The following is a 15,105-nucleotide window of genomic DNA, read 5'->3' as shown; positions in this document are numbered from 1 at the left end:
CTACGTGTTCCCGCCATGCATTTCAACAGCCGACATTGCCATAAATGCTCTTCTTGCTTGTTCAGCCGACTGGTGCAGGCGGTATTGTTCCAAATCAGGAGCAGCGCGAATGAGCCCTTCAAACGGCTTGATTACCTTGGTGGCGTGAACGAATACCTTCCACGAGCAGCTCCATTTGCCATTTTCTAGGTGGTACTGGCCCTGCCACGCAAGACGGACATTGGCATCCCCACCAGGTGCGGCGACATCCATCAAGTTCAGTGCACCCGTAACTCCTCTATAATGCAGCCATAGTCTGTCTACAGGACCGGGAATGCCGCGTGCGACGTCGAAAGCTTCAGAGTATCGAACCTTGCCAGAAAAGGCGCCTAGAACGTCTCCTTTGTATACCGGGACGATGGGGCACACATATAAAGAGCATTGGTCTCTAGGAAGTAGAGTGACAAACATGGATTTGTCGCGATCATCGCTATGGTTCGCCGACGGACCTCCAAGTTGGGCATCGGAAAGGCGCGTATGCTCATACGCTAACTCGAATTGAGCCTTTTCGCTGGCGGAGCCCCACATGTTCACTGAACTGTTCCATAGGTCTTCAGGAATACGCAGCCTCTCAGCTACGAATGGGTGCTTCAGCCATAGCCTGCCAGTTCTATCGCCGCTGCATGACGTTGCTACTCTGAGCTCCAAGTGCGTGATGAACCACTCATATAGATGTTCCCATGACAATACCTTGCTTTGTAGGTCATCGCCCTCATAGTGCTTGCAAAAAGTATTGAACTGTTTGGTGTGGTAGCAGAGTATCTTGTCGACACCGGCTCTTCGCATGTTGGACAGTCGACGCCAGCGCTGGCGGTACTCGCTTAGGCGATTGTAAGTCAGATTGTCAGCGCCAGTGCTTCGCAAAAATTCTCGGGTCGCTTGCCTCTCGGGCTCGGTGAAGTCGGTTAGTGGCCCTCTCGCATTCTTTACTTTCGTTGGATCCATCTCATTTGCAAGTTTCGTGATGATATCCCAGAAGTAAGCCTGGCTGTACCGCGATTCTATGTCTCTTCCCGCGAGCGCAGCGTTGCCGGTGTTGATATGACGAACGGCCTCCGTAAAGTCGCGCTGAGCAATATCTGCGACGTATTCTTGGATTCCTGTGGTGTTGGCAGTCCACGAGCTTGTCTGCTCTTTACTCATCGATACTTGGTGTAGCTTGCGGTTCAACTTCTCACAATCTACCAGTATTGACTCCATTACCTTTGCCTCGGCAGCTGGCAGTCGAGGCAACACCAGTGGTGGAGGGCTGTATTCAATGTTTCCGGCGTTGTGCGATGACTCGTCAACTGTGGTGTTAGCACTCACCTGATCAGAGGCATCTGAATCGACACTGTCACCAGTGCCACTTGGTGCATGGACACTATCAGGAACTTTTTTTGGAGTCAGACTGTCTGCGGAATCTGTCGCCGCAGCAGCTTGGTCTCCGGACAACTGACCATTTGACCCAGGTGCACACGTTGGAGGATTGTCCGGCGCATCGCTACTTTCCGGGGTCAAGTGGTTATGGTCGGCATTCCGGGCCGTCAAAATATCCAGCTCTCTCTTCTTGGTCTTTCGTTTTTTTCTCGGTGCTTTATCCATGCCTGCATAGTTCGCAGCGCCGCGTTTCGAATCGGTCTGCAGTAGCCTGTATGAGCCTCGGAATTTAGTTGCAGGCACCTGTTCGTCCGGACACGGTATAACGCTGTTGATTCCGGCCTGCAGTCGAATATCGCAAACTGCAGTCTTTTTAGCATAAAATACTAGTAGCAAGTGGCTTTGTTTATACACACTAGAAGCTGTCAAGCTTCGAATGGTGGCGTTGGCTTGTTCTTGCCCGGGTTTCTTAATTCCACACTGCTCAAAAAGCTCTTCAATATTTCGCGCCACTAGAGCTGCGATGAGCTCATCCATGATTACGCTGAATTATGCCAGTTGATAGCTGCACTGGCGCTCAGCATCATTTATCCGTTGCCTACTCGTTCCAGCACTTTCCACAGGCAACCAACTCTCTCCTTTAATAAATTCTTTATTAGTAGGGCTATTAGTGCCCTACGTAAGCTATCACCTTATACTTAACAAGCTTAGAAAACCCCCCTTTTTTTCGCTAGCTATATAGGCTAACACTATAGGTATACCGCTAGTCCTATAACTAATAGAGCCTATCCCCTTTTAAATAACTAAATATTTAACTCTCTAGCTAAGCTAAAAAGACCTTAATTCCTTTAAAAAGGAATATAGCCTAGCCTTTAATAAGAGAGTATAGTCTAGAGATAACTTTTAAAGATAAAAAGATTAAGATAATAATAATAATAATAAATCTATAGTTAACCTTATTTTTATTAACCTTACTACCTACTTTATAATACTAATAAAAATAACCTTTAACTAAGCCTTTTATACCTAATAATCTTTTTTTAAAGTTAGTAAGGTCTTTACTATTACCTTAAATATTATTTATAATAGTTTAATAAATAAAAAGATATTAAAATAATCTAATAATACTAGGATATTATAAGAATTACTATTAAGAAGGTTATTAACCCTTTAAAGAATAATAAACCTATACTTTTTATAAGTTAGGTCTAAACCTAGAATCCCCTAATATCTTATAAAAATACTATAGTTAGAAAAGCCCTAGAATTACTTAGAGCTAGCTAAGGCTATAAATATAGTTAATAGTAATAATAATAATAATAAAGATTTAAAGGCCTACTAGTAAATATTTTAAAGACTAGAAAGGGATAAATAGAAATATAAAGTAGACTTTAGAGATTTTATTAGTTAAATAAATAGATCTTTATTTAAATCCTAGATAATATTAAATTAAGAAATATTAACCTTTATTATATTTATTAAAAGATTATAAAAGTTTATTAAATTAAAATTAAAAGTATTAACTAGATATTTTAAATTCCTTTTAAAATTACTATTACCTTTAAAGACTAATAAATTAGTATAACTATACTTAATTATAACCTTTAATTATCTTAATTACTTAATATAACTTATATTAAAAAATCTAAATTTTAGACTATATATATATTTTATAATATTCTTAGCTTAGTTATAAACTAAACTAGTACCCCTATTAATACTAACTCCTTTATTAAGAATACTATTAAGATTATAATAGGAATTATCTTAAAGCTTTAATATACTACCTAGGTAATAAAGGGGTAGGACTACTAAATAATTATTATTAAATTTACTATAAAGGTAAAGCCTTTCTAAATCTTTAATAATAAACCTATAAGGCTACTAAAGCCTATTATCTAACTAAACCTTTATAAGATATACTAATAATAGTATAGCTTAAGAGTTTATTAAGCTTATAAGAAATACTCTAATTATAGTAAAAATAGCTATAAAAGCTATTAATATAATAATAGACCTTAATATACTAATTACTATAGCCTTTATCTTATAAATAATAAAAACTACCTAGTTAAGCCTAGAATTAATAAGAATAGAAAGCTTAAAAAGCTAACTAAAGGCTAATTAAAGACTATTAAATAGAAAGGCTCCTTAATATATAAAGTAGTATTTTTATATAACTTAATCTAATTATAAATAGCCTAGTAGGTCTTAACTTTAAATATAATAAACTTAAATAACTCTATACTTAATAATAAAATAGACTATAATATAGGTAGTAACCCTATAGAATAAGCTATAGATATTACTATTCTTAAGGAGCTAGTATAGTATATAGGTAATAAAGAAGGGGTTAGTATAAGGTATTTTAATAGTATAGCCTTAGTTAGTAAAGAAGGCCTATTAACTAATTAGGATATAGAGATATTAATTAAAACTAAGAATCCTTTTCCCCCCCCTATAGCTACTTAAAAGAGTAAATAAAGCTAATTAGCTATAACTAAAGCTAAGAAACCTTTAATATAATAGGATAACTATTAATTATTCTTTAAATTAATATTATTAAAACTTAAAGTATATATAATTATATACTAACTATTACTAGAGAAAATAATACTAATATTATAATACTTTAAAAGCTATAGTTCTTAAATTCTTATAAAACTATAATATACTAAGACTATATCTATATTACCTTAATTTAATACTAACTATATAAAGATAGTATTAACTATTAACCTAGAGTATATATATATATTTCTAAGTTACTTTAATAACCTAAAGTCTAGTAAATAACTAATACTCTTTATAAAGATATTATTAGTATTATTATTATAAAATACTACTTTTTAAATATATATAAAGATAATAATAAACTATATATTATTAATATACTATAAGACTAAAAGCCTTTAAAGAAATTACTTATTATAAAGGACTTTAATATATATTATTATAAATAGTAGCTAGGTATAATAACTAATTAAGGAGTAATAAACTTTACTAACTAGATCTTTAAATAAAACCTATAAGTATTTAATACTAATAGTATACTTACTTATAAAGCTAGTAATATACTAAACCTTATAATCTTAAATATTATTTTAATTTATATAAATATTACTCTTTAGCTATATATATTATTAAATTATAAAACTTTAGTAATAATAATACCTAATATAAAGTACCTAAAGAAGCTACCTAATAGGCTATAACTAAAGGAAGAGTAAGTTTTAAGGTTTATAAAATATCTTAATAAATATAAATAACTAATCTAGGAAAAGAGTAGAATACTAAAGGAACTAAAGAACCTAGTAATAAACTTAGTTATAATACTTAATATAGTACTAAAGGTATATAGTAAGGTACCTATATAGTTAAAGAAAGAAGTATTATAATAAAGTAAAGAATATAAATAGTCTTATTAATAAATAGTAATTAAAGTATAATAAGGTATAATAAATATAGAAGGAGTAAAGAAGGAATTCTACTAAATAATATAGAAGGCTAAGTCTAATTTTAATAAGAAACTAGTAAATAGTATTAACTTAAATAAGGCTTTATATAAGGTAATAAACTAATATAACCTAACCTTATAGTTCTAAACCTTATTAATTAAGTATAAAGGTAGGATATATATAGAACCTAAGGAAAAAGCTAAGTACCTTAAAAAAGCCTTATTTAAAAGAAGAACTTAAAGAGAAGACTTACTAGAAGATATCCTAACTATTCTAAAGAAGCTAGTACCCTAGTCTATAGAATTCTTAATAAAGGAAATCTAGAATACCCTTATCTTAATAAGAAATATATCCTTAGAGGTAGATAGAATTACTATAAAGCTACTCTATATAGTATAACTAGTTTTAAAAGAATAGATATATAGGCTTTATTAAGAATACCTAATAGTTAGGTATTACCTTAAAGTCTTTAGATAAGCTAATATAGTAATAATATTAAAACTAGATAGGAATAATAGGCTAGTTAAAGGCTAGTAACTAATAACCCTCCTTTCCTACCTAGAAAAAGGTATAGAATATCTAATTATATAATAAATTACTTAAATAGTTATATAATATAATATACTACCTTTAATAATAGCTAAGGCCCTTCTAAAGAGATTATTAATAGATATAGTTAAAGTATTAATATATAATACTAAGCTAGTAATAACTATTAAAGAGAATACTATTTTCTATACCTTTAATATTTAAAGAGCCTTTAATATAGTATAATACCTCTAGCTTTTATTTACTATAATTTACTAAAGGTAGTATAAGAGTATTTTAAAATAGATAAATTCTTTCCTATAAAGATAAATAGTAAGAATATAGATAGGAAACTATTAAAGTAAATTTACTAAGTTAAAGTATAGACTTCCCTAAGAATTACTAGTATTACTTATCCTATTTCTATTAGGTATAAGATATATATATAATAGAGTATATAGATATAGCTATATAGATAATAGTAGTATACTCTTAACTAGCTAGGATTATACTAAGCTTATTATTAAAGTATAATAAATATTAAATTAGATAATTATAATAATAAAAGATAATAAAGTAACCTTAGACTTATTAAAGATAGAAGTTATATTCTTTTTATATAAGTAAGAGATTTATATAGATATCTTATACTATAGTAACTATAAGGTACCTATTAAGAATAAGATAAAATAGCTAGATATATACCTAGATTCCTTTTTAAATTTTAAGAACTATATTAAGGATTATATAATAAAAGTAAAGATATTTATATAATATATTAAGGGCCTTAGCTAAGTACTTTAAGGTATTACCCTTATCTTTATTAGATAAGCTATTTATATAATAGTTATCTTAAAGCTCCTCTTTAAAGTAGAACTTTAGTATATAGGTAGTATAAAGCCTTCCTATAAAAAGAACTATAATAGAACCTTTAACCTTATTAAAACTAAGCTACTAAAGTAGCTAGATAAAATATAAAAATACCTAACTATAGTAATATAAAGCTATATCCTAATATAGTAAACTATACTAATAATAGTATTTTAATATAAAGTAAGTATATTTTTAATATAGTTACTCTTTAATAAAATAAGGGATTACTATATACTATAACTTAGGTTACTTAATAAGAAGTATTTACTAGTATATAAAATTAAGAGATTTAAAAGAAAGAATTAGGTAATAGGCTTAAGATAATAATAAAGGCTAATAATAGCTATAATAGCCTATAAAAATATTCTAGCCTTTAAAAGACTATTATTATAACTACTAGTATACCTTTTAAAGGATACCTATTAAGATAAGATTATAGTAACTAAAGATTTCTAATAGTAGCTATAAATAAGAATAAACTAATACCTTATTATCTTTTTAAATAGGTTAATAAATAAGAATAATAATATAAGAATAGGTTATACCTTTTTTTAAAGGTTTAAACTTATATATTAAGGAAAAAGACTAACTCCCTTAAGTAAGGTCTTTAATATAGAAGTAAAAAGTATAAAGTATAGACTTTAAATAGCTATTTAATATACTATATTATAAATAGATAAGATAGTAGTCTATCTAGATAATATAGTAGTAATTATAAGCCTAAGAGAAGGTATTTTAGTATCTTTTTATAGCTTACTAATAGAGTTCTAAAAGTTAGCCTAAATAGCTAATACCTTAGTATAAGTATAATAAGTACTAAGGTACTATAGAATACTAGGTAATAAGATTACTAACTACCTAGCTAAAAAAGGTTTAGCTATAAAACCCTTAATAAGTAACTATACCTTAATATATAACTATATAAAAAGGACCTTTATTAATATAGCTATTAAATAACTTAATACTTAGTAATAAGCTAATTAACCTAATAAGTATTATTTACTTAACCTTTTAATAAAGAATACTTTAAACCTAAAGCTAAAGGTACTAACCTATCTTAAACTCTATTACCTCTTTATAGCCTAGATAGGCTATAGAGATTTTACTCTTTATTATAAATACTTTTACTATATTAATACTATACTTATATATAGCTATAATAAGAGAAAGACCTTAAAGTATATTTTTTACTATAAAAAGATATAAAAAGAGATAATATCTTTATAGTTTAACTAATATAGTTATATTAATAAGACTATTAATATTAGCTAGCTAGAGTATATAAAGCTTATTAAAGATAACTTATTTTTTAGTAAAATATACTTAAGGTAGCCTTACTATATTTTTTCTTAATCTCTCTTACTTCTAGATATATTACTAACCTCTAAGTAGCCTTTTACTAACCCTATAATTAACTAGTAAAAGCCTTATAAGACTTATTAGATAGGCTTATAATCTTTTATTTATTCTATATTTTAGTTTATTTTTATAAGGTCCTTATAGGCGTTATTTACCCTTTTTAGGGATAGTATAACGTAAAACAGTAATATATATATACATTTCCATAGGCAACCGAAGCTGTTGTCACTGTGGGCCTGTGACTTATTAGCTCGCAGGTAGAGGAGATATCATCGCGTCTTGCAGTGCCAGGGGCCTTTTCCACTCTGGGCCTAGCGGCACTCATTTCAAATTTAGTGTCACTAGTTTTTCATGTTTCTCCGTACCAAGGAGAGATGACTAGTGGGATGAGGTTTGGATCGCCCAAGTTTTGGCGCGGGCTGGCCATGGTGTTGGTGGCCTAACACTATGACCGCAAGAAACCCAAGGCATGAAAGTGGACTTATTAGATAAGAAGGGCTACATCCAACCCGTGTATGAAGAAACCTTGAGAGTTTGGTTTGAGCGCTTATGTTTTTATCTCACGGTGTTTATACGCAGTTTCTCTTGGTGCTAACGCTGAATAGGCCGTGACAAGATCGCCCAGGCTTGACACGATGTACACCAGCTTAGATTGAAGCATGAGAAAGTCTACGGAGCCCTTCCATCAAACGTCGAGCATTATTCGCGGCTAGATGGCGCGTGGTTTATGAGTACCAAAGTAGAGATGCTCGGTGAGGCACAGTGCACATCTTCGAAACTGGTAAAGCGCGATCTGTCATCCGCCTTACTAGACAAAATGGTCCTAGGCAGTGTCTTGGCAGACAGCAGTCTCAGGTACCGTAGCATGACGGAGTCCAATGGAGCAATTGCCATGTGAATTTCTAATTCTGATGAACCATTTCATTCACTTTGACTCCCAGATTGGGCTTCTTGAGTCATTATTGGATAACCCGGCAAAGGTGGCACCATAGATTTGGTTTCTTCGAAATCCCCTTGCCCCCCAACTACACGGTTCCCAAGAGCTTAGCCCTTTCAAATCCCCGCACCATCTTCTATGCTGCGCCATAGAGGGCATTTTCCTGACTGCAACGATCTATCAGCAGCACTGAGCGGCCGTCCACGGTACCACTGCGTTGCATTCGCTTTCTACCTCAAAATTCCCTGCCGCCCATCTCTTAACATGCCGAGTAATTTTAGTACTGGTAAGGGTTGAAAGTGCAAGCACCTAGCAGTTGAAGGTGGAGGCTGCAGCCAGGGTTTTGGTGCGCTGAGATAAGCCATCTACCGAATAGGGCATTCTACAGTGTCTGGCAGGATAATTGGACGAACTATTGGGGTCAGACATTGATACATCGGCGGCTCAGGTATTAACAAAGATGCACTGTGGGTTCAGAAGTAAGTTTGAAGACCAACTTCCTGCGGCGGCCGGTTTCTAGCCCAGCATAGAGAGTGCACAGCATTGAAGCTCGCTCCAGCCTGATACTTGGGCTCTGGGCCATGAGCACGGTAAGTCTTGGGGAAGTGTGCTTTGATAGGTCCGGGGGGTAAGGGGTATATTGATAAAACCAGAGAGCGGTAAACGACTACCATCTCCACCTCAGCACTCAAAGGCAAGCGCCGTGAACTGTCTCATTCGACGACAGCTGCAGAATCGGCATAACGCAGTTTGTATTTAGAAGAAAAACTATCATGTCAACTTTTTGCTCTGCTGAAAGTATCCTTATTCGCCTCCTATGGGCTTTTTGAGCTATTACGAAGGCCTGGTCGAGTAAATGGCGGCAAGAGGCTATACTGGTGCAGTTGGCCGAGCAGGTCGGAGGCTACCTCCGCAACCACAGATTTAGTGGTAAGCTTGTTTCTTCGAAATATCCTTAACCCCTTAACCTTTTGGTTTTCCAGAGCTCGCACTTTTTAGGTTACTTAGCAGCCCACACAGGATTTTTACTGCTGCCTACTATAGCTTTACCTTATATCTAGATACAACATACTAAGTAGCTATCTATACTTATACTACTATTTTTGCTACCTCTCTAGTTGCTGTATAGTAGTACTTCTATGCTATCCTAGATGTCTTTATGTTATTTGCGACGCTTTGCCTCTATACCTCTTAGTGCTAAAAGTAAGGTAACTTAAGGTTGGTCGACTGCCGTTGGCTACTGTCGGCAAAAGAGCTTTAGACTGCGGCACTTTGCTGATGGTCGCTAGCACCACCAAGCTGTGGCTTTGTACATCTGCCTCTTGCTGAGACCAAAGGATCTTCAGCGTAGTAACTATGCGATCAAAACTGATGGCCGGCCTAGTAGCGGGGCTGCAGGCACATCCGATCTTCCAGAGGCAGTGTCTCAAAGAACCCACCTTCAACTACAATTCATGCGATCGCTGTCATCGTGCCTATGTCTGATCGAATTTATTCCCGCGTAGCGCACTGATGATCTCCCCCATACCCTGATATGCGGCTACGATGGGAGAGAACTCTTGCAATAACAGTAGTCATGTGGTTGCTTTACATTGGAAATTCGTGCCTACACTGAACCTCACTCGTGTGAACCAGGTGTTCTTACGTCATGGAGCAAAGGCAACTATATCAAACCGCGTCAAGTCTCGCAAAATGGAAGAGCGATTTTGGACTCCGTAAGCTGCGTAGCTTGATTGATCTCGCTGTGCGAGGGTGCACCACCTACTTGTTGCCTTCAGGCAAATGCGTAGACTTATAGGGAACTAGCCGTCTAATTCAATCTAGCTACAGCTTAAGGTTATTATCTAAACTTAGCGTTTATATAAGAAGGATGCTTAAAAGAAAGCCTAATATATCTATTTTTAACTTCTATTTAATATACTATACTTTAGGTTATCTTATAATAATATATAGGTTTATTATAAGCATCTTTAGGCTAGGTAGCTAGTATTTAGGGCTAGAGCTACTAAAGTTAGTATTAATAGGGGTCCCTACTACTAAAGCTACCTATATAGAGGTATCCTCTTATTATAGCTACTACTAGTCTATAGTAATTTTAGTAGGAGGATATTTCTGGATAAGTGAATTCTTTAAAATACCCTTACCCCCCTAGCCCTAGAAATACCACTATTCCTAGGAGCTTCCCTTTCTTAGATACTTTGCTCGATGTACCTTGCAGCACCACCACTTTGTCCTTTGGGATAAGCAGCCCGTAAATAATCTCTGCCACCTTGCCGACAACATGATGCCACCTTGCATATAAGTGCAGCCTAAAAAAGACAAAGTTCCCATCTCTCCTACCTCTAGCAGCTATAGAATTGGTGGTAAGCTTGTTTCTTCGAAATACTCTTAAACCCCTAAGCCCTTAGTTCTCTAGAGCTCGCTCTTTTCAGGTCGCTCTGCAGCCCGCATAGGATTTTCACTGCTACCTAGCTTTACGTTATATCTAGATATAGCGTACTGATTGGCTGTCCATGCTTTGTACCTCTGCCCACTATTTTGCCGCCTCTCGGGTTTCTGTGCACTGGCACCCCTATGCTTTCTTTGATGTCTCCGTGTTGCTTGCGTTGCTTTGCCTCTGTAATTTAGTACTAGAAATCGGGTAGCTGGAGGTTGATCGGCTGCCGTCGGCAAAGGGGCTTTAGCCTCCGGCAATCTGCCGATGGCACCCGGTCACCAAACCGTGGCCCTGCACATCTGCCCCTCGCTGGGAATTAATGTTCTTCAGCGTATGCGATAAAAACTGATGACCGGCCGGTGGCGGGGCTGCATGCACATCCGATGTCCCCGAGGCATTGTCTTAAAGAAGCCTACCCTCGGATACAAATCTCAAAATATGGCGTACCGCCTTTGTTAGGAGCAGACGTTCGGTACTCTCTGATGCACTGCAGGTCGGCAAGCAGACTGGCAAGAGATTGCACGGGGTAGTTGTTGCCGCACGCACTGTCCGCCAATGTCGTGTGATCCGGCTCATCGGACGGCTTGATCCGAGAGGGTACATCCAAGTTTGCGTCGCTGCCGTTGTCAGACTGGCCGCCATTCGGCGCTATGCGCTTCTTGCTGGTTTGCCAGGCGAGCCCGCCGCTCCCACGGGAGATTTCCAGCTCTAGCGAGACGGAATCCTTGGATGGGCGTTCTACGTTGACGGTGGTATCACCTTCATGAGACTGGCCTGGCCTCACGTTCGCATCATCGTATTGTCGGCTTTTGGTGTTGTTGCCGTTGTCATTGCCATCGTTGTCATCGTTGCAATCTTTGCCATCGTTGCAATCACTGCTGTTGCTGTCGCTGTCGTAGCCGTTTACAAGTCGGCAGGCCTTCATTAGGCGCTCCTGTGGAGGAGGAGCTACACTTGACTGGCCGGTGCCATCGGTGATTGCCATGGTTGCGGGGTGCTCTTCTTGGATTGCTGGTATTAAAACTTGGAACAATTCTGGCGACTGGATTCTATCTCAACAGCCGCACGCCTCTTTAGTCGGTAGACTGGGTGCTACCGCGCTCTACGCAAGCGAATCCCTGGAAACTCCTACAGCGTCGCTTTTGATGCAGACATTCTCACGTGACACGTGGGTACCATACATGATTTTGAAGATAATGGACCATAAAGGTGTCGCAGAGCTTCAAGCTCGCAAATTGGACAAGCGGCACGGTTTTCGGGACTCCCTGAACTTGGGTACGGTCTCAGAGAATGTTGTGTGAGCTGCCGTGGCACATCTGAACCATACTGCTACTGGACAAAAGCTTGCCCCACGATGACAGTTGCAGCAGTGTGTCGGAGAACTAGCGGTTCCAGGTGAACAATCTGACTACTGACTGCGCCCGCCGAGAATTTTTGCACATAGCAGTCCTCATATAAACCTTACTACCTGATGCGCCTCACGACGTTGGAATGGGTTCTTACGCTCTTCATGATGGTATTACAGCGCTTATATGTGTGCCTGCGCTGGACTAGTGGGGACACTAAGGAGGGCTTCCACTGGTCCTGCTAGCCCATAAGCAATCATCCTCTTATGTTTGTTTCCTTCTCTGGTTTGCCCTGGCTAGCACGGATTCTCGCGGTGCTCGTATTAACTGGCTAGCTTGGAGGCGTTTCCCTAAATATTTAGCATCCTATCTACAGCGGCTAAAGCAGCGCCTAGTATTAGCAATATAATTATTATATATAATTTTACTATAAAGTATAAATATAGTATTAGTAGTCTAGTTATTACTTAATAGGCTAGTAGCTAATACTAATTAGATTATTACCTTAACTACTTATATATTTAGTTTCTATTTTAGTCTATTAAAAGATAACTTTCTAATAATATAGAATAATATATTACCTTTTTATATATTAATCTATTCTATTATCTTATCTCTATATATCTTCTATATTAAGTAGTAAAATAGAAAGTAGTTAATAGTTTTACTTTTAAGTTTATATATATATTAACTTAATAGTATTACTAGTATCTAGTAAAGATACCTATTTAGCCTAATAATACTAGTCTTAAGCTAGGTTAGTACTATCTATTTATTTTATAATTAGTTATTATATAGTATCTTTATATGTTTACCTAGTAAAGCTATATTAATCTTTTTAAGTATTTCCCTTTATTCTCTAGAAGGCGTCTTTCGGCCTTGAGCTTTCTTTTCTCGATGTTGAAGGTCGTGGAGACTATCCCTGGGAATTGTCGCTTGGGTCGCATTCCCTCTCGAGTCGCCTCTTTCGCTTTTCTTTTCACCATGTCAAGGTGTTCATCGGCAATTTCGTCCGGGATTCTATACCAATGCCCTTGTCTCTGATAGCTCTTCCAGTGGACCTTGTATCCGGCAGAGCGCATAACAGCGGCAGCGGTCTCGCCCAGACGGACGCGGACCTTTTCATCTGCGTCGCCGTACCCTAGAAAGACAGGAGTGCGATATGCAGTTCTTTCAGCAGACGGTTCGTTCTCCGCATCTAGGCATAAAAGCTCCCGCTCAAAAACCTGCGCTTCGACCGACTTCCGTTTGGTCTGCCTTTGGCCATTGCTGGAGAAAGGGTCCAAGTCTCCCAGGTCGTCATCCGCAAGTACCATATTAATACCACGTTCATAAGTGAAGTACCCGCTCATGCCGATAAAGCCGCCGATGTCCTCCGTTCGCATCGATCTGGCGTTGGACCAAGTCCGCGTTGAAGAAAAGGTATGCGAAGGGAGACAACAGATTTTCATTGTGCCATGACAATGTCGTTTCAGCTATGCAGCCCTACCAATCACGCTGGTTTGGCACCCCACCCACTGTGAAGCGCCACAGCCACGGCAGTGCATCTCTAAGCACCTGGAAATAATATAAAATCCGCACCTATCTAGATATTTATGTTTCTAGTATTCAAATACTTCTACTACTCTAAAGCATCTCAGCCTGGATAATTTCTGTCTCTAACTTCGTTCCTCAAGGCTCTTTCTGGGCAACCCGCCTGCGGGTTGCGTCTCCTGTGCCGACAAGGGATGGTTGTGGCTGGTGTAACACCTAGAAAGTCACATGATAATCCGGCACGTGACCATCTTCATAACCCCGTTTTGGGCATGATTTTGACATCTCGTGCCCCTCAATCAACGCCCGGCGCAAACTCTGAGATATATTCCCTACCAGATGCGGGTAGCACCCCTTTAGACTTCTCCTCTACCCCTGGACTATCTTGGGAAAAAGTCATAGCAGGGCCAAAGTCATCTCAATGTCGCAAGCAGTTGATGCAGTCCAGCTCACTGAGACGGAGAGGCAGCAGTTGGAGAGCCTATTACGTCACATTGAGCAACATCCAACAGGGTGGATACCTAAAGCTGATTATGAAGGCATGGACGAGTACTCCCACAGAGATGTCCGCCACCTCATAGAGCCGCTCATTGGAAAAGTATGCCCATCTATAACAGGAAACCTCATACCAGGAACTGACAATACGTGAAGGGCATGAAGCACATACTTATACGAATCACTGGCGACCCTAGAAACTACAAATACTTCTTTGACGTTGGTGACCTAATACCAATCGCGGGCGAGAGTTACTCTATTTCCGATGGGAAGGAATCTATTGGACTTGCGCCGGGTGAGAGAGGCCATCTTTCAAGGAAAATCACAGTGCAAGTTGCAGACGGGAGTATTCTGTATTTGCTCTGGTTGGTAAAGGTGAAATAAAACCTCGTCCTAGGCAGAAGCTACTGGTATTGTTTGGTGACGATCGTTCGATCCCGTGTTCATGTTGCCAAATAACGCGACGGGGTGGGAGATGGTAGACTGGTGTTTGGGGGTACGCTTGTAATTGGCCTGCTGGGGGGAATAGGTTGTATGAAATCTGTGGCCGAACAACTGGAATTGATATTGCGTTGTGCGCCCACGCTGTCAAACGAATGGGGCTGAAAATGAAATTTGGTAGGGTTAATATGAACAGCGGCGGCGAAGGGCTCGACATACTGGCCGTTACAGTTATCAGTGGGTATGTTGTCACCAAATGACTGGGATCGGGTGAAGAATCCAGCCGGGTTATCAGGCGGC

General features: G+C 37.6%; 3 protein-coding genes across 3 annotated transcripts; all 3 read right to left on the bottom strand.

Moving 5' to 3' along the window:
- Positions 1–1,935, bottom strand: CCM_09626 (uncharacterized protein; the record flags this gene model as incomplete). Its single annotated transcript, XM_006674759.1, has 1 exon — positions 1–1,935. The coding sequence occupies one exon, from the start codon at positions 1,933–1,935 to the stop codon at positions 1–3; it is 1,935 nt and encodes a 644-aa protein (XP_006674822.1).
- A 9,467-nt stretch (positions 1,936–11,402) lies between these two features.
- On the bottom strand, positions 11,403–11,975 carry CCM_09625 (uncharacterized protein; the record flags this gene model as incomplete). The annotated part of the gene is made up of 1 exon (XM_006674758.1): positions 11,403–11,975. One exon carries the CDS (start codon positions 11,973–11,975, stop codon positions 11,403–11,405), a length of 573 nt encoding a protein of 190 aa, XP_006674821.1.
- Positions 11,976–13,160: 1,185 nt separating this feature from the next.
- CCM_09624 (acyl-protein thioesterase 1,2, putative) lies at positions 13,161–13,787 on the bottom strand (the record flags this gene model as incomplete). Its single annotated transcript, XM_006674757.1, has 1 exon — positions 13,161–13,787. One exon carries the CDS (start codon positions 13,785–13,787, stop codon positions 13,161–13,163), a length of 627 nt encoding a protein of 208 aa, XP_006674820.1.
- Between the last annotated feature and the right edge of the window lie 1,318 nt (positions 13,788–15,105).

The sequence above is a fragment of the Cordyceps militaris genome, assembly GCF_000225605.1.
Source record: "Cordyceps militaris CM01 unplaced genomic scaffold CCM_S00010, whole genome shotgun sequence".
NCBI lineage: Eukaryota > Fungi > Ascomycota > Sordariomycetes > Hypocreales > Cordycipitaceae > Cordyceps > Cordyceps militaris.
The sequence above is the reverse complement of the archived record's forward strand: the minus strand, read 5'-3'. Positions and strand labels throughout refer to the sequence as shown.